Source organism: Lineus longissimus, chromosome 10 (genome assembly GCF_910592395.1).
Source record: "Lineus longissimus chromosome 10, tnLinLong1.2, whole genome shotgun sequence".
NCBI lineage: Eukaryota > Metazoa > Nemertea > Pilidiophora > Heteronemertea > Lineidae > Lineus > Lineus longissimus.
In genome coordinates this window covers 16877704-16905220 of record NC_088317.1, presented here as the reverse complement: position 1 = coordinate 16905220, position 27517 = coordinate 16877704, and the positions used below count along the sequence as shown (strand labels likewise).

At 40.7% G+C, this 27517-nt stretch overlaps 4 protein-coding genes and 1 non-coding gene across 5 annotated transcripts; 3 read left to right on the top strand and 2 right to left on the bottom strand.

The window, feature by feature from the left end:
- Positions 1-295: 295 nt before the first annotated feature.
- LOC135494774 (DCN1-like protein 1) lies at positions 296-6872 on the bottom strand. Its single transcript, XM_064783038.1, has 7 exons — positions 6854-6872; positions 6518-6743; positions 5584-5758; positions 5189-5319; positions 4311-4393; positions 3930-4026; positions 296-3232 (listed from the first exon to the last, which is right to left on the bottom strand). Exons 1-7 carry the CDS (start codon positions 6854-6856, stop codon positions 3159-3161), a joined length of 789 nt encoding a protein of 262 aa, XP_064639108.1. The 5' UTR covers positions 6857-6872; the 3' UTR covers positions 296-3158.
- A 211-nt stretch (positions 6873-7083) lies between these two features.
- Positions 7084-13193, top strand: LOC135494877 (DNA replication licensing factor mcm7-B-like). Its single transcript, XM_064783185.1, has 13 exons — positions 7084-7248; positions 7521-7600; positions 7806-7970; positions 8148-8275; positions 8717-8897; positions 9218-9355; positions 9699-9881; positions 10251-10464; positions 10599-10894; positions 11077-11258; positions 11406-11658; positions 11895-12004; positions 12438-13193. Exons 1-13 carry the CDS (start codon positions 7218-7220, stop codon positions 12646-12648), a joined length of 2172 nt encoding a protein of 723 aa, XP_064639255.1. The 5' UTR covers positions 7084-7217; the 3' UTR covers positions 12649-13193.
- Positions 13194-13285: 92 nt separating this feature from the next.
- On the bottom strand, positions 13286-15979 carry LOC135494878 (uncharacterized). The gene is made up of 6 exons (XM_064783186.1): positions 15887-15979; positions 15314-15454; positions 14980-15132; positions 14482-14647; positions 14038-14235; positions 13286-13802 (listed from the first exon to the last, which is right to left on the bottom strand). Exons 1-6 carry the CDS (start codon positions 15893-15895, stop codon positions 13630-13632), a joined length of 840 nt encoding a protein of 279 aa, XP_064639256.1. The 5' UTR covers positions 15896-15979; the 3' UTR covers positions 13286-13629.
- A 294-nt stretch (positions 15980-16273) lies between these two features.
- LOC135495200 (U4 spliceosomal RNA) lies at positions 16274-16409 on the top strand. The gene has a single exon (XR_010448543.1). It is a non-coding gene; the product is annotated as a U4 spliceosomal RNA (small nuclear RNA).
- Positions 16410-17102: 693 nt separating this feature from the next.
- LOC135494734 (4'-phosphopantetheine phosphatase-like) lies at positions 17103-26077 on the top strand. Its single transcript, XM_064782990.1, has 15 exons — positions 17103-17252; positions 17615-17691; positions 18067-18293; positions 18605-18788; positions 19043-19135; positions 19306-19480; positions 19682-19869; positions 20011-20098; positions 20313-20410; positions 20765-20920; positions 21330-21442; positions 21800-22095; positions 22210-22364; positions 23677-23846; positions 24015-26077. The coding sequence occupies exons 1-15, from the start codon at positions 17162-17164 to the stop codon at positions 24241-24243; spliced, it is 2340 nt and encodes a 779-aa protein (XP_064639060.1). The 5' UTR covers positions 17103-17161; the 3' UTR covers positions 24244-26077.
- The last annotated feature ends 1440 nt before the right edge of the window (positions 26078-27517 follow it).

Below are 27517 nucleotides of genomic sequence, written 5' to 3'. Positions count from 1 at the left end.
CATAGCGGCAAATCGAAGAACTAGAACCAATTTTGTATATTGTGGTCCTTTAAAGCGTCTCGGAAGGTCTTATTGAGGGGGGGGGGGGTTAAAATGCTCCAGCATGATGCCTGACGACGACGACGACCTAGGGGGGTCATGCATACAAAGTTTTGAGTCCATAGCCCTAGCGGTTAAGAAACGTGCCACAGTTTTAGAAATAGGATACAACGACGACGACGGACGACAGACGACGGACACTGCGGTGTTGTATAGACTCCCCTACGGTGAGCCAAAAATATGAAATAAATGATAATTTGATCATATGATACAATAGTTTATTATCAATCATTCATTTTTAATACATTTTTACAAAGTTAGCTGAATGGGAGGTGTGTGGGCAGCAGGCAATGAAATTAACCCTTTCCAAATGCTGTGGATACTGTCGAGCCTTGCCCCTTTTCCATTTATCTGCCATTGAGTTCAAGCTCTTTCAGTAACTCGGACTTTCGCTGCAATGGGTGTGTGGTTATCACGCCTACCTTGCAACAAGCAACAATTTGTGGGCCACCTGGGTCAGAAAACTAGGGTAGGCTTGATAGCTTTTCTAACAGTTGCAGGTCACCCTGTTAGCACTGAGCACAGTATTTTGAAAGGGATGCTCATGCCACGTCAACTCTCAAAATAAGCTATCAAAATGTCTTATTTACAAGGTTTCTCTGCAAATACTTGCAAACACTATATAACATGGAATAACAAACCAATGGTGAAGTATCCATATTGCCTTCATCCTTCAAAGCGAGGTTACTTTATCACAACTAGCAGTGGGTGCTTCATCCATAAGAAGTGTATTGGAGACAAAATACACACGAATGACTGAATAATCTCCACGGACTGATAAATGTCAAGTGGTGTCATTTCAATGAAACTGCCCAATATCGGTGTCATCATAGAGAGAGTGTCCTACTCCTAGAGGTTCATCTATAATCCGATTATAGAAGTCAAATTCAATGGAACTGCCCAATTCTGGGCCGAATTCCATTGGTGATATGAATAAAGACTAGCAAATGCTTTTATCTAAAACTCCATGTACATTTACACTAGGCCTTTCTGTACAAAATTGAGGTAAAAGCATTTGCTAGTCTTTATTCATATCACCCAATGTCTTTGATAAAGATGGTCTCCACCAACAGGGGTCTACCAGGTGAGGTTCCACTGTATTTGGTCTCCTAACCAGGGACAAGTCAACATTGGTGTTGAGTTAGTACTGTTCCAGCCAACAACATCAGGGCATGAAAGACTGGATGTCTCGATGCCATACAGTAAAACCAGAGAAGTTGCATCTTTTTAGACAACAGCACTATTTCTGATCCACTGCAGGGGGGGGGTTTGCCACAGCTCTTGATCGGATTTCCAGGATATCATTTGTGACCAGTCACAGCAGAAGGAGACGCATGTCGCACAGAAAACGAGCCTAAATGACACAAGGAAGAAATTGATGTACTCAGATTTCACAAACGGCAGACAACAGTGAAATGAACAACCAGCCCGTCTCAACCTACCAAGCTCGGAGCAACATGCGTCTGGTTTTGCTATGACCGGTCACATTTGAGAAATAGTACAGCCACCAAAAGTCAGCAATAGCTCCCAACTGATGTTGCAGTACAGGGAAAGATGCAGTGATTTATGCCTCTCTTCAAGATGGGCTGTCAAAATAATTTTTGTCACACCCTACTGAAGTGGTTACAAAAGATTTTAAAGGATGAATGCAATATGGACAACACAAGCATTACTTTCTTGACTCCCTATAATTTACAAATAACTGAACTCCTTTAAATATGGTCACTCAAGGATTTTGCACTACAGGCCATCTGGCAGGGTATCATCAATATTCAAGTGTACAGATAACTAGACACATATCTGACTTAACTGGACCAGAAAATCGGTTCTAGGTATCACCAACAGACTTGGAACTTGGACTTGGGACGACCTGTCCATTGTACAGGAGGATACAATTTATGCAAGTCTGATCTATGCATGGTTAACTGTTCATTCCGAGTCTACCCACCCTAGTGAAACAAAAGGGAACCAGTCTATTCTAAGCTAATGAAAGTAAAAACGATAAATGCAAAAATCTTCTCACAATTCATCGATAAGTAACCTCATGACAAATTAAATTTTTCCACCAAGAAATGGATGTTTTGTCTTTTCCAACTATTTTGAAACAACCCCTCAAAGATAGTCATCCAAAAGTCCAGATAGATCCAATTATCCCTGGTTCTTAGGTCAATACCTTGACTGTCTTTGACTCAAGGTCACATCATGAGGCCCAGTTATTTAAACTTTTGCTCACGGTCACGGGAACAGACTTGCTGCATACAAAATGAAATCAAAATGATTTCTTCACGAACTGTTCTGGCGACAACTATCAAGAGTGGACACAATTCACCAATGCATATACAAATTGGAATTATGCAGATCCTTTAAAGACAATAAAGTACTATACATATAGAATGAGCACATCTTCGTACTATATTTAAACCAAACATCAAAGAAAAATTCGAATTCTTGAGATTTTGCAGCTGAATACATTGCTGGTTGCTTAACTTCACGGATGCAATTGACCCATAAAAAATCAAACAGCACTTTCAAAGAAATCCTGGGAAAAATTTAGTTCTTATACATCCACAGGTGGAAATTCTAAGACTCACAACAAAATTTTCTAATCAGATAAATATTTGATGATTTTTTACTCTGATTCTGAAGTGTAGGTGTCCACAATACCAATATGAAATCAGAAACCATCAGAAAAACAAACTTAAAGATCTGGTTTAAAACTTCAGGCAGATTCCGGGTAAAAATGAGATGAATTCATTCCCAGATTAAAAGGGTTGGGGTGTAGGTGTCCACGATATCAACACAGGACAAGAGACCAAGAGAAAAACAAACTCTATGATCATTCATGGAGCCAAACTTTATACCAAACAAATCTAGATTTCAGAAGGTTTCCATATCCTCTACAAAAATCCTGCTCTTCGAAAATCACTCCTCCTCCAAACAGCCGAGTCTCCACATTCCTGCTCGCAGATCTTTAAAGCGTCCATGAGGAGTTCACACATTATGTCAGCAATACAATTTCATATTGTCCAACTTTCACCGAAGGAACACAACTCCTGATGTTAAACCGCAGTACTTTTCCGTACGAGAGGTCGAGCGTATTCTACGAAGTCGTCAATTAGGACAGGCCAGGCTCCTGAAGGATTAATTTGAAAGAATTCATTATTTTGCAGTGAAGAAACATAAAGTAGCAATGTTATGGCACTGTACTGTACTTTCAGATATGGCTGATCAACTGCAGTTGGTCAAGACTATCAGTTCATTTCCCAGTTTGACTAAAGGTCATACCTGGGTACATGATTTCAATCCTCCAAGCCAAACAACATTGTAATCTCTGTATTCCAGTTTAAACCTTTTATCTATTCTTAACCTAAATTGAAAATTATGGAGCATCTGTTAATATACAGGGTGGCCCAACAAACCATGGCTGATCAACTGCAGTTGGTCAAGACTATCAGTTCACTTCCCAGTTTGACTAAAGGTCATACCTTGGTACATGATTTCAATCCTCCAAGCCAAACAACATTGTAATCTCTGTATTCCAGTTTAAACTTTTTATCTATTCTTAACCTAAGTTGAAAATTATGGAGCATCTGTTATTATACAGGGTGGCCCAACAAACGGATGGCCATACTTTCATTACCCAGAGACCCAAAACACCAGAACCCAACTCTGCTTCACAAAATTGGTTCTGGATCTAAAAACTGCCGGACCCGATCCAGATATCTTGGTCTCAATTTTCTTCTTGTTCACATGTTTTGGATCACTGGGTAGTGAGTATTGTAATCTAGTTTTTTTGGCCCCATTTTTGGAACTTTTGTTAACAGTTTTACCTTCTTCATCATAATTGTTCATTTCGTCGTCGATCATTAAACTAAAATCCAAGAGGAGATTCCACGTGTCTTTAGGAATTGATCTTTTATGGTGAGTCTGAAAAGAAGCAAGCAAAGCAGGTCAAGGTCGGAATGTTTCTATCGCACAATGTTAAGATGCATCTATGTCATAAATTTGATGACCCTATTGTGAAGATTTCCTTATAAGTTTGACATACATGCTTGGCCCAAATAACTTTTCATGGAAGTACTGCCTTTTATGGATAACTCTGGTTAACTTGCATATCAAAACAACTTATGGTTGGGAAAGTCCTATATATCATTATTTAGTGGCATCAACTGAAAAAATCAGGGTTTCATTCATCTTGGAAGATTTCTTACCAGTAAAAATTGGCACCATAAATCTAAGAACTTAAATCTTCCTTCCAAAACAATGTTCCAGTACGCAACAGCCATGTCTAAATCTGAAATTTGAAAGACAAAAATGTGAGTACACTAGGTCTTACTGTCGTATTTCCACAGGTTATAAAAGTAAGAAGCTGAATTTGCCTTCTAACGTCCGGATCCTTTATTCTAACACTGCTTCACAAAATTATACAGACCAAAGTCATAATTGATAAAATAGTTCGTCGGGATGACGATTCGTGCACGTGATTAGAAATACTCGGGACTGTCTCTATCTCTCTCTCTCTCTCTCTGCCGAGAGCGTGCGGACAGCTGTTTTGTATCCACGCGCAGCTTAGTCTGCACCAAACAGGGGGCAACGTTGATGCGTCTCCATCCAATGAGGAGCCGCACCAATGCTGACGTAATTGATCACGTAATTGATCACGCTGGGGAGAATGGAGGATTAAAAGTAGACCGTGGGAATTTTCCACGATTATCCACCGGTATCTTATCTAAACCCAAATCCAATAATCCCGCACACTTAATTCCAAGAATTACACATTACAGTGCTACTCATAAGAAAGGTTTTACAATTACTATACAACATTACAAAAGAGTGACATAAGAAGAACAAGATGATGAAAGGTACAATGTGGGCTTACAATGACATCTGTATGTTTGCTAGTTGCTATAAGATATGGTACAATAATGCAACTAAATATGAAGGAGTATCTGTCGTACCTGATATTCATCGAGACAATGGCAATTTTTTCTGCTAGATTGCAATTCTGAAGGAAAGGTTGCAGCAAGGCACGTTTAGATACTTCAGCCCACACTAAAATTCTAAGGGATGAATTTTTATTTGTTCTTACCTAGTCCTTTTTGCCCTGGGTCTCGAGCATAATTAAATGTGAAGTGATAGAACTCCTTGTATTTCGTACTATCCTTGATCTCGTTTTCTAATGAATTACATCGTACCTTTAGTTTATCAATTGTATCACAGCTGGAACGAAATTCAAACTGATTTGAGAATTGATAGCAAAAACACACATTGTTTTCCTTGAGCTACTCTTCACCACTAAATTTGGTCACAGACATTCCTCTCAGATGGGTTATGAATTTTTATTGTAAATTTCTGTTTGAAGGAAACTTTTTCACACATTACACCTTCTTTTCTTGCACTTATATCATATTTACTTCCTGAATATTGAAGATCTTGGCAAGTCGGATTTGAAGACTTGTCTCAAGTGTTGCAACACCTCCTTACCCCAAATCTGCCATCCCATTTACAAATTCACCTCTCGTGAATTCACACTGCGTCGCGGCCTTAAACTTCCACGCCAATATGAGGACAAGACGACCTGTCGGATCAAGACCAACATCACTCAGGAATCGCTCTACGCCGTCAGCTTTCATTTTCTCTTCTTCCTCATCAATTGTATCTGTAATGAACATTTAAAACCCTAAATAAGTGAGAAAAACTTCTCTTTTGTATAGAGCTCAAACAATCAAAATTGTAAGAGAATTTTCATCCGACAAGTCAATGCTACTCATGCAACTTTGGCAAGACAGTACGAACCACTGCAAATAGCTGTCTTGGGACAAGGCCAACCCAACCCAACAATGCCAGTCCAAGACAGCGCACTGTCATTGTTGGAACAAAAGTTCACATTTGGATCCTTTGCAATCGACTTTACCATTTGTGATTACATAAGAAAACAATGTCAATGAGTTTTACAACTGAAGCCAGACAATAACAATGTGACAGCTCTCATTTTATCATTGTGGTTTAATACCCTTTTGAATGAATTCAAGTGTTGAACCAGTTAGTTCGAACAAGAGTGTTCCGTCTCCAGCTTTTATTCTTCTTTTTTCATAAATTGTAAGGCGAATAACACAACACTCGAGTCTTGAAATGTAAACAGCGAGGACGGCCTCATGCTCAATTAAATTAGATTTAGGGGCCTATAGAGGATTACTTGACCTTATTACAAGTGACAGTCATGGACACTTGTCCAACTTGTTGAATAAACATTCAGATATGAAACGATGTATTATATCAAACTAAAACATATGCGTCAAAAAGTATTTTCCCTCATCTGACACTTCAGAAATTCTGCAACGATGACAACGAACGATGCAACACTTTCCATTTTGACTCGTCTTAACAGTTTACAAAACCAACAAGAAATTATCAGCACCTCTATATTTATTAAATAACTGATCCAGTTTCTTTCTGTCTACTGATGGTTTCAATTCTCGTCTCGTGGTTCTTTCTGGAGCTTGGTAGTAGCTGTCGACTGCAGCATCCAAAATCCAGTCGTGTCTCGACAACAACTGGATTGCAATCTTTTCTCCATGTTCGCCTGTATTCGTACACGCTGTAAACCGCTTCACCTTCTCTCGTTGGGCTGATTTTAATTTGTGCTGAAAGCATAAAAGCAATATGATTAATATCCTCTGTTTAGTTGACTCAATTGCAACTCGTTAATTAATTAGAAGGGTGTTTTTGAAAGATATTTTGGATCGACATTTACCATTTTCGCAACTATAGAACGGAAATGACCTCATTGTCAGGTGCGAGGAACTTCCGGGAGACCAAAATAATAAAAACCTGGATACATGAAATAAAAAGAACAAATATTTGAATCTCAGCTCAATAATTTCCATATATTATTATTCAATATTTTTGTGTGCTATTGATTTAAATGAGTCACTTATATTCCAGAAATTGTTACACCGTCACATGACAAAAATTTCCCGCCGTTTTGCGAAAGTGCATTTTGTTTTTGTTTGTGACTTCCAAAACAAACTTTGTCGTTTTTTTAGCCCAGATTGCTTATAATTTCGTCATCATCATTACAGTCTAACGTGCCATAACTTACAGTCAATTGATACATCATGCCTCCACGAGATTACGAAGCTGAGAGGGGTAATTCTAACTTTTTCTTGGAAGAATTTTCCGAAGTTTAAAGATCCTGCGTGCATTTTATGCTCTGCATTAGCATTGCACTGCACAGTGCATGCAAAGCATGCGTTGTAAAGGAGCATTACTACATTACATTGTATTTGTAATATTGCCACTGTTTGATTGGAATGACGGTCAACCGTGACGCAACTGGCGTATTGTACAACGCCACGTAGCGATAGCTGATACAAAATTGCTTAACGTTATGATAAATATCATCTATTTTATTATTTCAGAAAAGATCAAGAGTTTCTTGGCTGAGTTTTACCTGGATGCTGATGATGGCGGGAAAGAGTTTGTCTATGGGCGTCAGTTAGTAAGTTTGCATGAGATAATTATAATGTCAAAGGAAAGCCTGGTACCTAACCTGAAATTAGTCCAGCTTGAGAGAATTACTTAGTCCTAGGAAGCAGAGAGTCAGATGATCGCATCAAGAATCTTTCGAAATTCAATAGAATTTCTAGTTACGGTTGTCATTTGACTTGGTAAATTTATGTTTCTTCTTTACTTACACTTAACAGATGAATATCGCTCATCGGGAACAAGTTGGCTTCACCATCGATCTTGATGACATAACCGACCATGATCCAGACATGGCCGACGCCATCCTTGAGAACACCAAGCGTTATGAGAAGATCTTTGGGGATGTGATTCAGGAGATGTTGCCTGAATACAAGGAAAGAGAGGTTAGTATTTTCAACTGAATAACTCAGTGGATCATGAAATCTTTGTGTGCTGACTCATCTCCATACTCAATACTAATATCTTGTAATTTCTGTCTTATGTGTGTAGATTTCACTGCCAGTCAGCCACTCAAAAAGTTAATACGTGTAAAAACTTGGGTCCAATCTTTACAATTGTAGCCAACACACAAAGATGCCCTCGATGTTTACATTGAGCACAGACTACTCATGGAGCAGAGGCACCACCCCCAGCAGGAGGCAACCAGGGACCCAAGGAATAAATACCCGGCTGAACTTATGAGGAGATTGTAAGTTATACAAAGGAAGGGTCTTGCCTGGTTCATCTCCACCCTGTGCAAATAGCTAAGCATTGAGTATAATACCATAATGTGTACAGTATTGGGAAGCTGTCAGGTGGCAAAGTGGAAATGCGCCCAACTTGTGATCGAAAGGTCAGGTCCGGGTCAGTGCCACTGGGTACTTTCAACTGGCCTGAAATGGCCGAGTGTAGCAGTGAGTGTGTTCCTTGGTTTCTACAGGAATGAGGAAGGTTCCTGGAATAGGCTGCGGACGAATGTAAAGTGCTCTGAGGCAGACTGAGCCTGGACAGTTGTACATGACTTACATTTCATTTAGTTCACTTTGAATTTGCGTGCCCCCTCTTGAATGGGAGACTGATGAATTGGTACACAAATAAGGAAACCTCGAAAAAACGGTTATTTGATAAATATTTCTCATGCAATTTTCAGCGAAATCTATTTCAAAGCGCCCACCCTAAAGAAACATGTTGCCATCCGGGAAGTTAAGGGAGACAATATTGGAAAGCTTGTGTGCGTGAAGGGCATTGTGACCAGAGCCACAGAGGTCAAACCCATGATGATTGTAGCCACTTATACCTGTGATCAATGTGGTGCGGAGACATACCAACCAGTAAGTTCTTAACTATGTCACTGAATTCGCTTTATGAAGTTGTTATGAGAGGGGTAGTGGGATCTAGTGTAGACCATCTGAAATGGAAACATAATGGTCGAGGAGGGTGTTGAGGTAAATATTGTGTCAAGAAAGTAGGAAGAAATTGAGAGACTTCTGAATTTTCTGTTTGAATGAGATGTTAATGTGGGAAAGAGAAAATTGTGTTGCCAAGAAAGCTGATCCTAGTTGAAAGAAACTGGTGCATTGAAAAACGTTTGGAAGTAGTTTGTTCCATCGCAGTTGTGTAGTTTGACCACAAGTATATTTTCCATTTGCAGATCTCATCTCCTGTGTTCATGCCACTGATGATGTGCCCTGGGCAAGAATGTACCACAAACAGATCAGGAGGAAGACTGTATCTACAGACACGAGGGTCAAAGTTTGTCAAATTCCAGGAGTTAAAGATTCAAGAACATGTGAGTTGAAATTCAATTTAAATTGCATGCAACAATAATCGCTTTATTGCATTGGTCATCGCAGACATCTCGGACAATAATTGGTAACGGCAGCCACCTGTGATCTATATCAAGCCCGCATGCGAGCAGTCCTCGTCATCTATTGACATGTTTGACGTGCCATATTTTTCTGGTCAATGTCAAAGTCTGAGAGTTATTTTGCCCACCAAATGTCGAGTAGTATAAAGTGTTTCCAACAGTTTCCCTGATTGCAGTTAAAAATCTCCACGAAATGTTTTGGCTTAAAAAACCCAGCGGGTTGTTCCTACTAGTGTTGACTAACATTTTACTTTCTGTCTTCCAGAGTGACCAGGTGCCGGTAGGAAACATTCCTCGGAGTATGACCATCTTCGCTAGGGGTGAGAACACGCGCCTCGTACAGCCTGGAGACCATGTCAGCGTAACCGGTGTGTTCCTGCCCATGTTGAAGACAGGTTTCAGACAGATTGCGCAAGGTTTATTGTCTGAGACTGTTTTAGAGGCACATGTGAGTATTTGGTGTGAAAGTGGTTCCGTTACATGTATGAAGCCACAGTGCCTTCCCTGCCTGTTTTGATGGTATCTCGTCTGCCTGACACATTCAAAACTGCACCACCAAAAGACGATTCCCAGGACATAAAGGACGAACAACATCAGAAACGAACTTGTGTCAAACACAGAGTTTGGCCCCAGTGTGAGGGGCTGATTCAACAGAGTGAAATAGGGAGAACTCACATCAAAAGTAGCCACCCAAGTCTTGGCGACATAACATGGCCCGAGTCATTTAAACTAACGTGCAATCTACCCAGAAAACTCGAAAACACTTTGTGTGAATTTTTAAGCCTTGTACTAAAAGGAACATGTCTTTTCTTCTCAGAGAGTTGCAAAGATGAACAAATCAGAAGACGACGAACTTGATGCGTCAGATCTCACAGAGGAAGAACTCCGCCAAGTTGCAGAAGACGATTTCTATGAGAAGTTGGCGTGTAGTATTGCGCCCGAGATCTATGGGATGGAGGACGTAAAGAAGGCCCTGTTAATGTTGCTTGTGGGTGGTGTGGATAGGAACCCAAATGGAATGAAAATCAGAGGTAAGATTCCTTGAATTGAAAGTTTTCGCAAAGTCTCGGGCGAAAGTACGAGTGCTTTGATTGAATTTAAAAAGGAATTACAGCAATATGTGAACAGTCAGTGAAAAGCTCATACTTTCTCCAATGCTTTACAGGTAACATCAACATCTGTCTTATGGGTGACCCTGGAGTGGCCAAATCTCAGCTCCTTTCCTACATCGACCGCCTTGCCCCCAGAAGCCAGTACACCACTGGCCGTGGTTCCTCAGGCGTAGGTCTCACTGCTGCGGTGATGAAGGACCCGTTGACCGGTGAGATGATGCTGGAAGGTGGCGCCCTCGTCCTGGCCGATGGCGGTGTGTGTTGTATTGACGAGTTTGATAAAATGATGGATGGGGACAGGACAGCTATTCATGAAGTAATGGAACAACAGACAATATCTATAGCAAAGGTCAGTTGTCCTCATTACCTTAGGGTGTTCTTGTACCCTTGTGGTCTTGAACTCATGAACGTATGAAGAGTTCAGATGCAAAAGCAACTCAACAGTATTCTGAAAAAAATTAAGATAACTTTGGTAAATGAAAGTCATAGAATCCTAAATCTTTGTTTAACTTAAATATTGTTCCTTTCCAGGCTGGAATAATGACAAGTTTGAATGCCCGCGTTTCAATCCTTGCAGCAGCTAACCCTGCGTACGGTCGCTACAATCCCAAGAAAACAGTAGAACAGAACATCCAACTGCCAGCCGCTCTGTTGTCTCGATTTGATCTGCTTTGGTTGATTCAAGACAAGCCTGATCGAGAAAATGATCTCAGGTAAGAATATTCGATTCTTCATCAATCTGATAGTAAATAGACATAGTATCATGTCGTGTAGTATAAAGTATAGTAAATTCCCCCGGCAATTGACAGGTCAGTTACTAGTTTCGGAAAATATAACGAAAGCTTTTCAAACGTTTCCAGGTTAGCCCAACACATCGCCTACGTTCACCAACATAACGTCCAGCCACCTCAGCAATTCGTCCCCCTCGACATGAAGTTGATGAGACGGTACATCGCATTGTGTAAGAGCAAAATGCCGATCATCCCAGAGAATCTGACGGATTACATCACGGGTGCTTACGTCGAGATGAGGAAGGAGGCGAGGAATAACAAAGACATGACCTTCACCTCTGCAAGGACGCTGCTTGCTATTCTGCGGCTTTCGACAGCTTTGGTAAGTAATCTTTGGTGGTGCCCGTCCTTTGTTTTATTGTATGAGAGACTTCTGTGATGTCACCTGTTCTGTTTCCAATTTGGCCTTGTGCCCATCATCATAAACTCGCCTTCAGAGAGCATGAGGCATGTGCAATGCAGACTCAGGAGAAATTTGCTCACTCCCCCTCAGACATCTGTGACAAAGTCAAAGAATGACTGGGTAGTCTTATTTCTTTCCTCCTTGTTAAATTTCAGGCTCGACTTCGACTCTCTGATTCCGTTGAGAAGGAGGATGTGAATGAGGCGATGAGGCTGATGGAAATGTCCAAGGATTCACTCAACACATCACAAGAACATGCCACACGGTTAGTACAACTTGGGATTTTCATACAAAATATGCCAAGTCGACTACGTTCTGCAGGAGTGGCGTCTAAACTCCTACCCACATCATCAGATATTGCAGGATTGGCCAGACTTTTGATCTCGATCACCAAAGGGGTTGCCAGGGGAGGGGGCAGAACTGAAGACCTTTGCTGAATGAATTTGCCCAGACATCTGCCCTTGTGGCCAGTACAGTGGAAACACTTTACCCAGGTGTTTTGTTGCCTGAATTAACATCCATTTGGCGGATCGCCTCTGTTGGCAGGTCTACTCGCCACCCCAAGTATGTCTCCTTGCTATCAATGGCAGTGAGGTCTGTGAGACAGCAGGAGACGTTATTGAAAACTTGTTGGGAGTAATTCCCTGAGAACAAATCACTCGAAAATTCCAAACTCATGTATCCATTCTTCATTTCAGGGTTCAAAGTACAACTGACCAGATCTACAACGCCATTCGCGAGATGGTTTCTGAAAAAGGCAGCAAAACGTTCAAGATGACTGACCTCATCGAACGGTGCATCTCGAAGGGATTCAAACCTCCACAAATTGAAGAGTGCGTTGAAGAATACGAGGAGTTGAACGTTTGGCAAGTCAATAATGCGCAGACAAAACTGACTGTCATTTCATAATTGACGTCTGCTCGAGCTGTAATGAACTTTATTCAGACTCTTCTTTTCTAAATACTGCCACGATTTATTGATAAGATCTGATCATAGATAAGAATCTGGGATTCTGTCAGTCGTTTCTCCAAGACATGTTGTCTGCTTGTGCTTAGTAAGTAGAGACAAAGGTTGTATTCCTGAAGCTGGCTATTAGTAGACTGCCTCTTGTTGACTTGCGAACCTGTGGCGTTGTGACCTTTTGTTTCACATGAGCCTTGCACAAGAGGAAATGTTTGAAAAGCATATGCAGGCATAAGAAGTGAATGGACAGTTGAACAACTATTGAAGTAAACCATATGAACAACCAAAATGCATTTTCTCATTGCAATATTTTTATGCTACTATCTGTAAATATTTATCTACTGCATTTTTCTTTTCATTTCTGTTCACTCGATGTACGTAATATTTGTTAGATAATTTTCCATCAGATATTTTGTTATCTTCGATGAGATATAAATGTTTGATTCACAAATTGTATGGCAATTCACCTTGTATTATAAATAAAGAACTCTTCGTAGATTTGCTGTTGTATTTTAGTTTTTTGAATGGTGTCAATGAGATTTTGTGTGGCATTGTTGAGAAAGAGATTGGAATCAACAAGATATTAATGTCTATGGTGTATAATTACATGTAAATTTACAAATACAGAAGAATTCAATAAATTGAGATTCTTGATTGACGCCCATTACAAATGGGATATTTCATCACAACCTGCAACAGTTATCGGCAACGAGTGAATGTTTTTGGTGTTTACCCTTGGTCACAATTCAGCTGTTGTTCCAACTGTTGCAAAGATAACACACTAACACAATCTGTACTTGTTACAAAATGTTCACTCTTTTAAATAGCACATTTCATTTGCTCTAAAATATCGAACACAAATATGATGAAAATTTGCTTGAAAATAATACACAAATATCCAAATGCACAATCTTTGAGTCCATCTATTCAGTACTGATATTTATTATTCCCCGATGGATATCGTTGTGTCCGTGATCCTAGGTTACGAACGACAGCTTGGGGTTTTGACTGTTTCTCCAAGATCGGTAATCCTCCTTGATGTATCAACGCATGGAGACCTTCAAAATGTTTTTTGTTCAATTTGGCAATGTCTTCAAGAACTGAAGAAAAAAAATCATCAAGAATTCATTAACGAAATTATAAAGTTATGTCATGCCAGAGTCATATCAATGATATAGAATGTTCAGAGTGCTCTCAACTTCATAAGATATACTGTACAAAGTTCAATGAACTGAGTGTGGAAGCTTTTTCAATATGCTGGAAATGCGGCATGCTGCAGTTCCTCAAAATGACCATCTATCTCTAACACATTCGAATTCTCCCTGACTTTCTTACCTTTAGCACTGTATGACCTGTCACCAGGCTGGTGTTGTATTACACGCTGCAGGAAGTTAATAAGAGATGCAGAGAGTAGGATTCGTTCCTGTAGTGATAGTGTCTCCAAGTAGTCCCAGTCTATAGCAAAGGGATTGGACGGATGCGGACGTGTGTTGACGCGAACTAGCTCAGCTAAGATCTCCCATATCTTCACCTCTGAAACATGGAGAGTTCTATTTTTTACAGGTGAAATATACTAAACTCCAGTAAAATACCAAATGTTTGGACCTTATATAAAAATGTCTGAAAAAAATTTGGATCCATCAACCAGGATCGGTCACATATATTGAAATCCAAAGCAGGTGTTGTTAACTTCTCTGGGTGGAGCTTTACTTTTGAAAGCTGTCAGAAACCAGTATTATCACACTTCCAGGAATCTCAGGTTTAAAAAATATAACCTACCTTTATCTTTCCATAATGTTGTTGATTTGAGCGCTAACGGATTATCCTGATCTATCTTGGATGATCCTAAAATCAGTTTTAAACGTTCTTGATTCGTCCTTGCCCAGACTAGAGGTCGGTTGTAGCGAGTGTAACAGGCAAGGAGGAACATGGTCTTGTTTGGATCCTGGAAAAAGATTGCATCAAACATGACAACAGATAATGGGTAAAAGACGATTGAAATGGTACTCAGAGTTAACCCTTGGGTTCAGTTCACCAACTCTTTCTTCTGCCTTTGCTTTGACCTCAGGGTAAAATTCTTCAAGGAGTACTACATCATCAGGACTTTTTTGCATGCCATAAGGATGGGTGACTCTGTCTTTGGTCTGATCAGGGAGAAGAGTCAATCTTGAGCTTCTGTCCACTAGGATAGGGTCTTTTGTTTGCCCCAGCAAAGATACTGGTCACACATGCAACCTCAATTTACATCTCATTTGAACGATTTTGGGAGTGACTTACCTCTTTCATGGTGTCTTCATTCGGTGAGGCTGGAGGGAAGGATTCCATCTGTGCTAGCTGCGCGGCGAGACTTCCAGAACCGTAGCTACTACCAGGAGAGAATGTCGAGTTTGAATCCAAGGGGCTCAAAGGAGGTGACACAATTGACGGATCCTGAAGAAGAAAAAGACGTTTGAAAATCATGAATTTAGACAAATAGGGCTTTACCAAGACAAGTATTCAAGGTCTGAAGATATACTCTAAAGAATAGATGACTTGTAGTTATACAAGATTGACATGGAAAGGGTAAAAACAATTCTAGTGTCGGAATACTTCATTGTTTCCTATTCCTTACCCTATTGGGTTCGTTTGGAATGTTGATGACGAGTTCTTCCCTTCCTCTCATGTACATGTCTATATATCGGAGGCCTTGCAGACAGCCAATCTTTAGCATGTCTGACATGAACGTCTGTAACCTCTTCTTGTCATTTGGACTCTGAAAGATGGAATGCCAGTCAAATTTTAACAATACCGGTAAATACAGTAAATACATGTCCAACTAACTCCAGCATCCACTATCTATCTGGAGCTTCTTGTGGTACCAAAACAATATTGGACCCTTGCGCCTTGAAGCTATGATGACCGGCATCACCTCATGGAATGTCAAATTCATATCCATAAGTAACGGTACTAGTAGCTTCTTGAAGTCATACGTGATTAATGAATACAGCATACCAATGTTTGTGTGTGTGTGTGTGTGTGTGTGATGATGTACACAACAGCTGCACTACAGCACCTTGACAGGCTTTAGTTTGAGCTGAGGAGTACTTTTTGCCTAATTTTGATTGGTTTTTTTTATCAATCTCACATGAAGTTTTATAGCATTTGATGTGAAATAGATAGAATAACAACTTCACAAGCTTCATACCAAATTCATGATGCCAAGGTATGATTATTTCACAATTAAATCAGAAAAAATTAACAAGTATTTTCCACTGTTTTTATTTCATGGGCCAGCCATATTGGATCGAGAGAAACACCAGAAAACCTGTTGCATGGAGCGCCATAGAATTAACCTTCAAATGGAATCTGCGCTAACTCTTACTGTATACCTATACCTGAACAATTTAAAGAAAAAGGAAAAGCATTAGAATATTATTTACAAACATTTTAACATATATAAAGGTGCATTTGTGCCATTTATATTGAATTAAGTGTGATAAAGATGCAGTAAGTTTAAAACTGCGACAAGAATCTATACCATGGGTAACATGGTGATAGGGGTAAATAGAAACGCTTGGCGCCTTGAATCGTTAGCTTTGCGCAGTGGCGGTACCGTAGCCAATGAGGTTTATCCGAGGCGCGGTTATTGCTAGTTGAAAACTATACCCAATACCCCGCATTGACGCCCTCACGGGCTGCTTTGCAATTTTTGTAGGCTCCTCCGGGGGCAGATAAACAAACAAAGAATAGAACTCTTGACTATAACGAGGTTTATATGAGACACTTGGGACCGAATATTCATGATTTGGAAGTCAATTAAGTACCCCATTCACGCAGCATGTTAGACTCTTGGGGCAGTTCATTGCGCAAACCCAATTGGATCTCCTTATGGGTGAGGGGCGAGGTCGGTCCACCTGCGTCCGGGGCCTGCATCCACGACTTTTTTCAGCCAATCATTTCACGGACACATATCCTCAGCGAATTTTCTATCATTCAGGTTGGAGACATTCTGTATTTGAATTCTTTGGGCGATTAGCATAGTTCAATGGATTGGCAAATTTCGCTTTTCCAGTGACCTCCTATTAGAGTGACGAAAGCTACGTCAAATTCTCAAATCATCCTATAATCCGAGGGGCGTTTTTTGTGTGCAACTGCTCCTCCAGCCACAGGGATTTGAGGCAAAATGCTGATTACAAGAATCACTCCTCCTATAAAAAATTCTTTAATTTCTTGTAATTATCACGCTTTGCCTCAAATCCCTGTGCCTCCAGCAACGGTCCTTGGGCCGTTTGCGACCCACGACCAAACTTGGAATCTTCAGTGATTTTGGAACACACCGTATTTACTTATTTTTGTGGTTGATAGCGCCCCATAGAAGAAGTGCGCGCAAGTGTGACGTCATTTCCGAAGATGACGCGATGACAAGCCGATTTAGCAGAAGGAAATTTGTTTTCGCAATAAAGTGCGATTTTATCCTAAAATGGATGGCTCTTATGCCACCAGTATAGAGTTGTCGCAGGGGGAAATATTCAGGAATCTAAGAAATGCTAAACGATTTGCAGTTGATATTGGTAAGAAGGTTTGCAGGCGTTGTTTCATGTTTGCAAAGCGAAAGTAAAAAATCGAAAATTTTTTAATGACTACCGGTGTGGTGTAACAGGAGAAAAATGTCCGGTAGAGATTTTTGCCCTGGTGCCCATGGCCGCTGTGATCTATTGATCTTGACTTACTCTCTCTGCTCTGCATAGGCCTACTCACGTAATGCGTTGTGCAGCCGCGGGCCCTGTCCTGTGTCCAGCATGGTGCTTGCTAGCTTACTGTTGGCAGTGTTATCGGACGAACTGAAGTGTATGGCGTTAATTGGGCAACAGGCTAGGATAGCTTATCTCTCAACAGTTTAATTCCTGTTGACTTAGTTCACGTCTCTTTTTAGGAGGTTCCCTGGCTAAGATTGCCTATCTCTCAACAGTTCGAAGACGAATGTCCTTAGTGCTGGATGAAACTACCAAGGTAATGTTATTACTACTATCTTTTCCCCTTGCTTATTGTGTAGGACTTAGGATTTTCTTAGGAATCAAATATAGCTCATTTCATGGGTCAGTACCTCATTGCATGGATGTAAAATTTTATACTTTCCTATTACAAGATGCTAAATTGTTTGCTGGAATTGAAAGACCTCTGTCCCAACTCTCCCTCTGGAGCTTTGAATTTTCAAAATTGGACTAAAAATAAGCATTTTAGAGGCATTTTTGTGCAAGTGAGTGCTTTGTGTCCAAAGGAAAAGATTTTCCCCAGGCCAAGAAAAAAAATCAGGCTTTTTGCTTTGGCTCATCCCTGCTCGGAGGCCTGCTCACTGCTAGACCTTTTGCTTTGGGTCTCTTTCAGGATGGAGACAAGGATCACATCTATAAAGTTGCCGAGACGAGTCAGGCGGGCGACACACTCCACTTTGTGAAATTTGAAACAAAGTACATAGGGACGTGCCTGGACTTTATTCTGAAGAATCTGATTGAGTCGCCAGATGCCATTGAGGGACCCGGGAAAGTGATCAAGGCTACAGGGAGTGGTACAGTCAAGTACATGGATTTATTGACCAGTAAACTGGAACTACAGTAAGTCATTTCGATTCGAAAATGTTTTTCATTCAATCAATTAATGTTGTAATTGTACATCTAAAGATCTGTGTTCTTCTTCAGTTAATTTGGCTGGATCATGCAAGGAAGGGGTCTGCTGGAGGAACTGGTTTGCCTCTCTGGAAAATGAGGCCTTCTGGTTCGATTCGAGACTCTGAAGCTGGCAATACACCAAAAGAAATATTCCTGACAAAAATAGAGTGATATTAAAAGATCTTGTGTATTTATGTAAGAAAATGTTAAAAATTTGAACTTCATCGCAGTGTAAAAATATCAAATCATGTTTTCAGAGTGGACAAAGAAGATGAAATAGAATGTCTGATCAAAGGTTGTAACTTTCTCCTGAAGAATATCCCAGATGAAGCGTTCCATTACCAGCACAAGCAGCAGCCAGAATTCAAGTTCCAGGTGACAGATCCAAATATATTCCCGTACCTGCTGGTGAATATTGGGTCAGGGGTCAGTATAATACAGGTAAATATGAGTTAGTCTGATAAATGTGTGATCAAAATCTGCTTGGTCAGGGTTTGTTTGTAGGTGTGGTACTTGGAAACACCATCTGCCACCCAGTAAAACATTGCCCTCAATTTGAACCAGGACCCAGTGGTGTTGACAAATTATACTACCATAAATGGTCATAATGTGCTCCACTGGAATTTTCCCTGTGGATGGAAACTCGAAAAAGTCGGAAAATATATACAAATGTACTGCATGTTTTACCTTTGCAGGTCGAGTCTGAGAACCAGTACAAACGAGTTGGCGGATCCTCAATAGGGGGAGGCACATTCTGGGGTTTAGGAACACTGCTAACAGGAGCTAAGGTGAGGCTTCATTTTAGTGCGAGTGTCTAGAAGTGCTGGAAAATGTTTTCATTTCCTCAAATATGGACCAATGTCAAAGTGAAAACAGTGTTGCTTGTTCAATTGCTCCAGTAGAAAATTGTATTGGATGACGTAACACTGGATAAACATGTTCTTTGTTCTGTCTCCAGGGTTTTGATGAGCTCCTGTTACTTGCCGAGAAGGGTGACCACCGGAATACCGATATCTTGGTGAAAGATACGTGTAGTGCTGGTGGAGTTTACACATCGCTGGGACTTCCCGATGATCTCATTGCAAGCAGTTTTGGAAAAGCTGCCAAATGTTGGGGGTCACCAGATAAGCAAGGTTAGTTTCACTTTCGGGGTAACTTTAAACAAGCTATAAGTATGAATGATGTAGTTCACTACTCAATGTTATTCAGAATCATTGCAAAGCCAATGAATAGCAATGAAATAATGTGTTTGGCCCAAATAGAAGGACGGTGTGGGGGGTTGTTAGCTCATTTTCTAATAAAGTTTGATAACCTGTATAATGTTCTTTTCTCAGCTTCCCCCTGTATGCCAGAGGACATCGTGAGAAGTCTCTTGATTACGATTAGCAACAACATTGGCCAGATCGCGTGCCTCCTAGCCGATCAGTACAAGCTGGAGACGATATATTTTGGTGGATACTTCATTCGAGGCCATCCCATGACTATGCACACCATCACACACGCTATAAATTATTGGTCTGAGGTAAGCATTTATCCCATTTGTATCTTTTAGAAAGACTGATGTGTTGCCTCAATATAGGACACATCAAAGTCTTAATGTTAGGTACTTGAAGTGTAGGCCTACAAAACGTATTTTGTGAAAACGATTTTTTTGGCATTTCAGGGTCGAATCCATCCACTTTTTCTTCGACATGAGGGGTATCTAGGTGCTATAGGAGCCTTCCTGAAGGGGGCGGAAGATGATGATGACAGTAAGTACAGTAACTGCTCAGCTGCTTTGTTTGACACTCGGGAGGGCAGACAAAATTCTTGGAGATATTTTAGTTCAAAATCCCATTTCTTTCCAAAAGAAACCAGTTGAATTGTACAATTCTGGTCTGAAAAGATATTCTTCGTCCATTGATGATACTGGTAGTTTGAAGCCTTAAATTCAGTTAGTATGATTTTTCTTGTCTTTTTTTTCAGCCGAGTATTCGTGGTCGGAGAATTATGCGGGTAGTTCAGGATTACAGAGTCCAAAATCGAAAACATGTGATATGTTATACTTAAGAGATGGTGCTACGGTGAGGCCTTACAATATGATTTAATATTCCCCCATTCCTTGCTGCGGTGCGACCTTCAGTTATTCCTTGTGGTACCATCTCACGTTGAATAGTACCAGTAGTCGTATGTTTGGCAGTGGTAGGATCAGAGACTAAGCGACTGATCACCAGCGCTGGAAATGCGGCATGCTGCAGTCCCTCCTGTGAGCATGTGTTAGTACAATTGATATTTGGTACCAAATAGTATTGATGGCCTTGTGGCTTAAGTGACTTCACCAGTGTCGCAAGAAATCAGTCGGTGTTAGGAATCTAGTCTCGAGCCTTCGATTAAAAGCTTGTTGTATTATTACTGAAATGTTTTCGTATCTTTTCCAGTTTGACATGCTTCACCTTGAGAAATTTGACAAGCCCCTTGTGAGTTGTCCTCTCCTCTTGGATGCTGCCAGTTACTTCCCAGACACTGTGGACTTGATGGGTGACGCTCCTGCCCGGCAGTACTGGTTAAAGTGCTTTGAGGATGCCACAGATCGGGTATGAGTTGTACCTAGTCTGTATAGTGCCAAAAACTGATCTCTTCAGATGATATTTAGAATATCGGTGACTTCAGCAGTCTCTTGAAGGAGATGGGGAGCCATATAATGTTGTGGTCAACACTGCTAGCTGCCACAAAGTTAAGCCCAGGTTGACTCGCGAACTGGCATGGCTTTCAAGGAACTGAACTTCCTGGGTGTTCACCATGAGACATAAAGCCGAGGTTCCTGAGTATTCCTTGTATCTGGTGTGTATGCCATGGCAAGTAACTGACCCGATCAAGTGAGAAACATGAGTAGACACCACCTCTGGCCGAAGATGCGTCACTATGCCAATAAACCCAACTGGCTCCTGAAGCCGTTGTGGCAGGTAACCACCATCTCCACATCTTGTTTACTTCTTTTTGCAGTTCATGAACCAGGCAATCAAAAGTGACAACAATACAGAAAATGCCAGACAGCGAGCGCAGCAATTCAAGGAAAAATATATTCAAAGACTGTATGAGTTGCGAGAAAATCCATGGTGAGTACCTCAGTTAAATTGAACTGAGTCTTCAGGGTAAATCTTGCAGACCAACAGTTTGCACTCGGCTCACCTGTACTGCAGTTGCTGAAACTTATAATTCATAGTATTTTTATGTCGGTCTACATAATGCCGTTGATGAAATTTATCTGCAATATTAGGTGTTTACACAATAGGAAATTTTCAAATTCAAATTCAGTTTTCTAATTTGTAAAGGAAGGTCTCCCTTTAATTAAAGAATGTGACACTGACAGTGATTATTTGCTTCACAGCTAATCTTCACGCGTCAAAGTCTTCTAATTTGATGGTTAGAACTTGAAATTTCTGTTTCAGATATTGTTTTATTTTATTCTTTAGTGCGTATGGTTCCTTGACAGTCCGATGTCTCCTCGACACAAGGGAACACTTCTTGAAGGAGTTCAACTTCATTGATCCATACTCGCAACAAAAACAACTAGAGAACGAACACGCGTTAAAACTTTTCCAAACGAGGCTGGATGAATTAGATGGACTTTCTTGGGATGATCGGCAGGTGGCGCTGGCGGAAGGCATGCTAGCGGGAAACGTGTTTGACTGGGGTGCTAAGGAGATCGTGAAGCGATTGGAGGCTGGGGAGAAGTTTGGATTTGCCGAGGCGAAATCAGAGCTTCAGAGTAAGTTGAATTGATATAGGAAATCTGTCTGGATGAAGTCTTAGGTGATCTTGGTTTATGAGCAACTCTGCTCTACTTAATATTCTAACTGACAGACTAATTTTTTCTTCTCAGGTCGTCCGTGGCTGTTTGATGACTTTGAAGCATGGTTGGAGCGTCTGCGAGGGCCTTGTCATAAATGTGCTGTGATATTCTGTGATAATAGTGGATTTGATATCATCCTTGGTATCGTGCCTTTCGCCATTGAACTTCTACAGAGAGGGACTAAGGTACTATCATTGTAGATCAAGTTGCTTTAGGCCAATTCAGGTCTCAATGTAGAGTTATGTGCCATTTCTAAGCCTTGTTACTTTTAGGTCCAATTCAGGTCTCATTGTAGAGTTTTATGCCATTTCTAAGCCTATTTTGTTACTTTTAGGTCCAATTCAGGTCTTGTTGTAGTGTTATGTGCCATTTCTAAGCCTCCAATTCAGGTCTTGTTGTAGTGTTATGTGCCATTTCTAAGCCTCCAATTCAGGTCTTGTTGTAGTGTTATGTGCCATTTCTAAGCCTCCAATTCAGGTCTTGTTGTAGTGTTATGTGGCATTTCTAAGCCTCCAATTCAGGTCTTGTTGTAGTGTTATGTGCCATTTCTAAGCCTCCAATTCAGGTCTTGTTGTAGTGTTTTGTGGCATTTCTAAGCCTCCAATTCAGGTCTTGTTGTAGTGTTATGTGCCATTTCTAAGCCTCAAATTCAGGTCTTGTTGTAGTGTTATGTGGCATTTCTAAGCCTCCAATTCAGGTCTTGTTGTAGTGTTATGTGCCATTTCTAAGCCTCCAATTCAGGTCTTGTTGTAGTGTTATGTGCCATTTCTAAGCCTCCAATTCAGGTCTTGTTGTAGTGTTATGTGGCATTTCTAAGCCTCCAATTCAGGTCTTGTTGTAGTGTTATGTGCCATTTCTAAGCCTCCAATTCAGGTCTTGTTGTAGTGTTATGTGCCATTTCTAAGCCTCCAATTCAGGTCTTGTTGTAGTGTTATGTGCCATTTCTAAGCCTCCAATTCAGGTCTTGTTGTAGTGTTATGTGCCATTTCTAAGCCTCCAATTCAGGTCTTGTTGTAGTGTTATGTGGCATTTCTAAGCCTCCAATTCAGGTCTTGTTGTAGTGTTATGTGCCATTTCTAAGCCTCAAATTCAGGTCTTGTTGTAGTGTTATGTGGCATTTCTAAGCCTCCAATTCAGGTCTTGTTGTAGTGTTATGTGCCATTTCTAAGCCTCCAATTCAGGTCTTGTTGTAGTGTTATGTGCCATTTCTAAGCCTCCAATTCAGGTCTTGTTGTAGTGTTATGTGGCATTTCTAAGCCTCCAATTCAGGTCTTGTTGTAGTGTTATGTGCCATTTCTAAGCCTCCAATTCAGGTCTTGTTGTAGTGTTATGTGGCATTTCTAAGCCTCCAATTCAGGTCTTGTTGTAGTGTTATGTGCCATTTCTAAGCCTCCAATTCAGGTCTTGTTGTAGTGTTATGTGCCATTTCTAAGCCTCCAATTCAGGTCTTGTTGTAGTGTTATGTGCCATTTCTAAGCCTGTCTTGTTACTTTTCAGGTCCTGTTATGTGCCAACTCAAAACCTGCCCTAAATGATGTCACTTCCTCGGAGCTAACAATACTAATGAAAAGAATCTCCGACATATCTGATCACGTTGCCGTGGCGATCTCATCTGGACAACTTAGGGTCATGGAATCAGGACAGGGTTCACCATGCTTAGATCTCAGGTGAGTGACATGGGCCATCTTCCAGCACATGAGAGAAACAGGTTCTGGTTGTTCAAGACAAGTTAACTTGGCATCAAGTCTAATATACCTAACTGAGGTATTCAGCCAAAGTGTCAAGAACTAAACTTTGTAATCAACCTATTTGTAAAATTCCCTCTCCATTTCCAGATACATTGACTACGGCCTTAGTCAGATGATTCAAGACTGTGAAGCCGACCTTATTGTAATGGAGGGCATGGGCCGAGCTGTACATACAAACTTTGCAGCAAAATTCAAGTGTGAATCTTTGAAAGTGGCCGTGTTGAAAAATAAGTGGCTTGCTGAGCGTTTAGGTGGAAAAATGTACAGTGCCATGTTCAAGTATGAGAAGTCATCGTACGTGACATGCCGGAGCTGATACACACCTGGTGGCAATAGAATTATTTACAAGTAGCAGTGATGTAGATGTTATCGAAACAATATGCAATGAGTCACCAGTTTGGGAGTTGTTAAGAAAATATAAAATCACACAGCTCATGCTGAGATGAGGTACATGTAGCGCTCGTGGCCAGGAGTGAATGGTCATGCCCCAATCGTAGGTCATCTGTAGCTAGTACTCCTGCACTGCATGGAACTTCCCTACTGGAAAATGGTTTCTCCCATCTGGAGTTGCCCCCTAAAGGTTGCGATTGAATTCAATTTTTCACATGTGACATGTCACTGTTCACTTTTCATGTGTGGCATGAAGAATGAACGAGTCATTTCCAAGGAGCGGGCTACATAGGATTCACGAGGTCACTTTTCACCCTGACGTCATGTTTTCAAACCTAATTCAGTTTACTTGTGACAAGTAAATCATGACTAGTGACAATGTAAACCCTATGAACCATAAAACTCCTATAAGGCCTATAAAGAGGTAACAAAATAAAACAACTGCTTGAGTTTATTGTAGTTGACATGTCTTCTGTCATGTTGTGTTTCAACGAGGGCAGGATCACAGATATGTCTGGTAGCCTGTCAGAAAATATGACCAGGAGCAACTAGGAATCAAATAGAGTACAAGTTGTTGTGATTATCCAGAATCAAATTGATTGGTAAGAAGTTTTGAGACAATACAAAATCTGTTTACCAAAAAAAGGTTTTGAGACAATACGGAATCAAAACAGTTTTTGAGATGATACTTAATAATCAAACAACAGCATAGAAGCTGTTGAGAAGATGTGAAATCAAATCGCTAATATTATTATTGAGAGGTTACAGAATCAAATGGCTGCACCAAATATATCACCGAATCAGTATGTTTTCTTTCTGTTAATACCCTACCACCGGACTGGATGCTCTGAACAGGAATGGATCAATGTAAAATGTACCCAGTCTTCTCCTCAAGGCCATTTGTCAGGGTGGCCCACCCTATCTTGTCAGCTTACCACCCTACCTTGGAAGAGCCACCCTATCTTGCTCTAGAACTTTGTAGAGGGTTCCTATAGGGCCACCCTATCTCAAATTGCTGGCCACCCTACCTTGTGTCGCACACTGGAAAAACTTCTTGAAAATCAAGGGTATCACCCTACCTTGAGAAAACCCTGTGGAGAACACTGTGTACCTACAACATATTCTGTGCGATTCGATATGGTCCTGTCATATTTAACTTATTGTCACAATTTGCACGAAAAAAGAAATATATTTGGTGCTTTGTTGATGTCAACATCATTTTCTTATCCTTCATCAATATTATGTGGCTACTGATGAAAATCGGAAATAAAATCATCGAAATGAAACAAAATGTCAGCAGCAAGTGAAAATGCACCCCTCGAAATGAATTGCTGCAAAGCTATTGTTCATCAGCTTCACAGCTATACCATTATCAACTACAGCTACTGTTTAGATGTAAGAATTAAATTCATATCATTCGGAAAAGTCATTTCATTCGTTTCATTTCATTTCGCAGATTCGTTTCCTTTAATTTCGTGTTTCATCAGTAACCTCATCAGACGGAGTGTTTTTATAGTGCAATGATTGTTCAGTTTTCTAAAATATGTAATGCAAGTTATTGTATGTTTTGACTGTTAAAGGTACCCTGGGCTGTTCTTATTGTTCTCGTGATAGTAACTAACATGTAAGTATTTTCCCACTTTGTTTAATTCTGTTAATTTAGTATTTTGTATTCTATAAGGTAAGGCAATCTAGCTAATTATTCTGACCAATATAAACAGGCCAGTCACATAAATATTATCAGTTGAAAATAAATGAATACCCCAACACCTAATGGCTTTGCTTTTCAATTTGTGTCTTTAAGGGCTACCAGGTAATCTGCCCCAGAGAACCAAGGAAGTTCTTAGAACCTCTGTGGGAGAACTCAACTGCTTCTGGACAATTCTCATTATGCCATTCCCCTCCACTTGCCCTGAAGATATTATGATGAGAGTGAGACATTTTACCCTGGCTGTTTGCCCTCTCCCCATCCCACAAGAAAAGATCTGCCTTGTCCATTTTTCTGTGGACATGAAGCACCTTGTTAGACTCCTAGGGCAGTCCATTGGGTCATCCTAATGGGAGAGGCCGGAGTGTACACCTTGCAAGCTGACTGTCCAGTTGCCCTCCATGCAGAAACTACGACCACTAAATAGTATCTTGCAACGCCCCAACCTTTAGATTAATTCATGTCTGATCATTCCAAAAAACGACCCATAAGCAATACATCATTAATATCATGAATCACAGCTGTTAATCATGATCTGATGACATCCGACACGCTCATCCTGAGGAAATCGGGGTTAATGTTCGCTTTTCCGGCACTGCACGCACGGAGAAGCGATTATTAACCCCTGATTTCCTCAGAATGGGCATCCTCCAACCTCTTTATAACAATCACATGTATGTTATTTTTGTGTTCTGGGTCAATTCCAAAAGTGAGTCTATTGTTTTTTTGTGACACACTGTCACCCCTATCAATTTTCATATTGCAGGAAACGATATATTTTTGGACGGTTTGCGTTAGGCCCCGTGAAGTTAATAACTTGATTCTCATCAGCGCCCGCAACGATATTCTGCGCTGCGAGACCCCGCCTCGAGATATTCTCATAAAATTGTTATGAAAATTTATGAGTGAGATTTACCAGATTTGCATCTCATAATAATAGACTCGTTTGCAGTCCGTTTCTTCATCCTGATCGTCTTCCCTCGGGCGACAGGACGAGGCCGGTCCAATGCGTCCATCACGTCCCTCTGGTCGGCCTAAAGGAATGATTCCTTTGGGCTTAGAGTAAGCTTTGGGTGGCGGTCTATCTGTTCTTCATGGTCCTCCCGTCGCATGGCAGCGCTGAAGTTTTCCTGCCGTTTTGATAGTTTCATATGTTTGAGCTTAAATCTGTACACCTATACGTATCAATTGCTCGACTTGACCATCTCGATTGACAGGATGTATAAGACCCGTACCAAAGACCTTTGAGATCTAAAAATAATCCACACCATGTACTTCTAAAAAGTTACTCAAAAACGAAAACCGAAGACCTTAAGAAGGAAGTACTTCCCAGCATCAGCTTCGTTTAACTAAAAGTGATTTTTTTGACACATTCTGCCAGAGGACCTTGGGACCAGACCACGCTGCCACATTCTTGAAAGCGCCAAGAAAAGCTTCTGCTTGGAATCAAAATATCAATTTAATTATCTGGCCTTATCTGCTGGCTGGTACC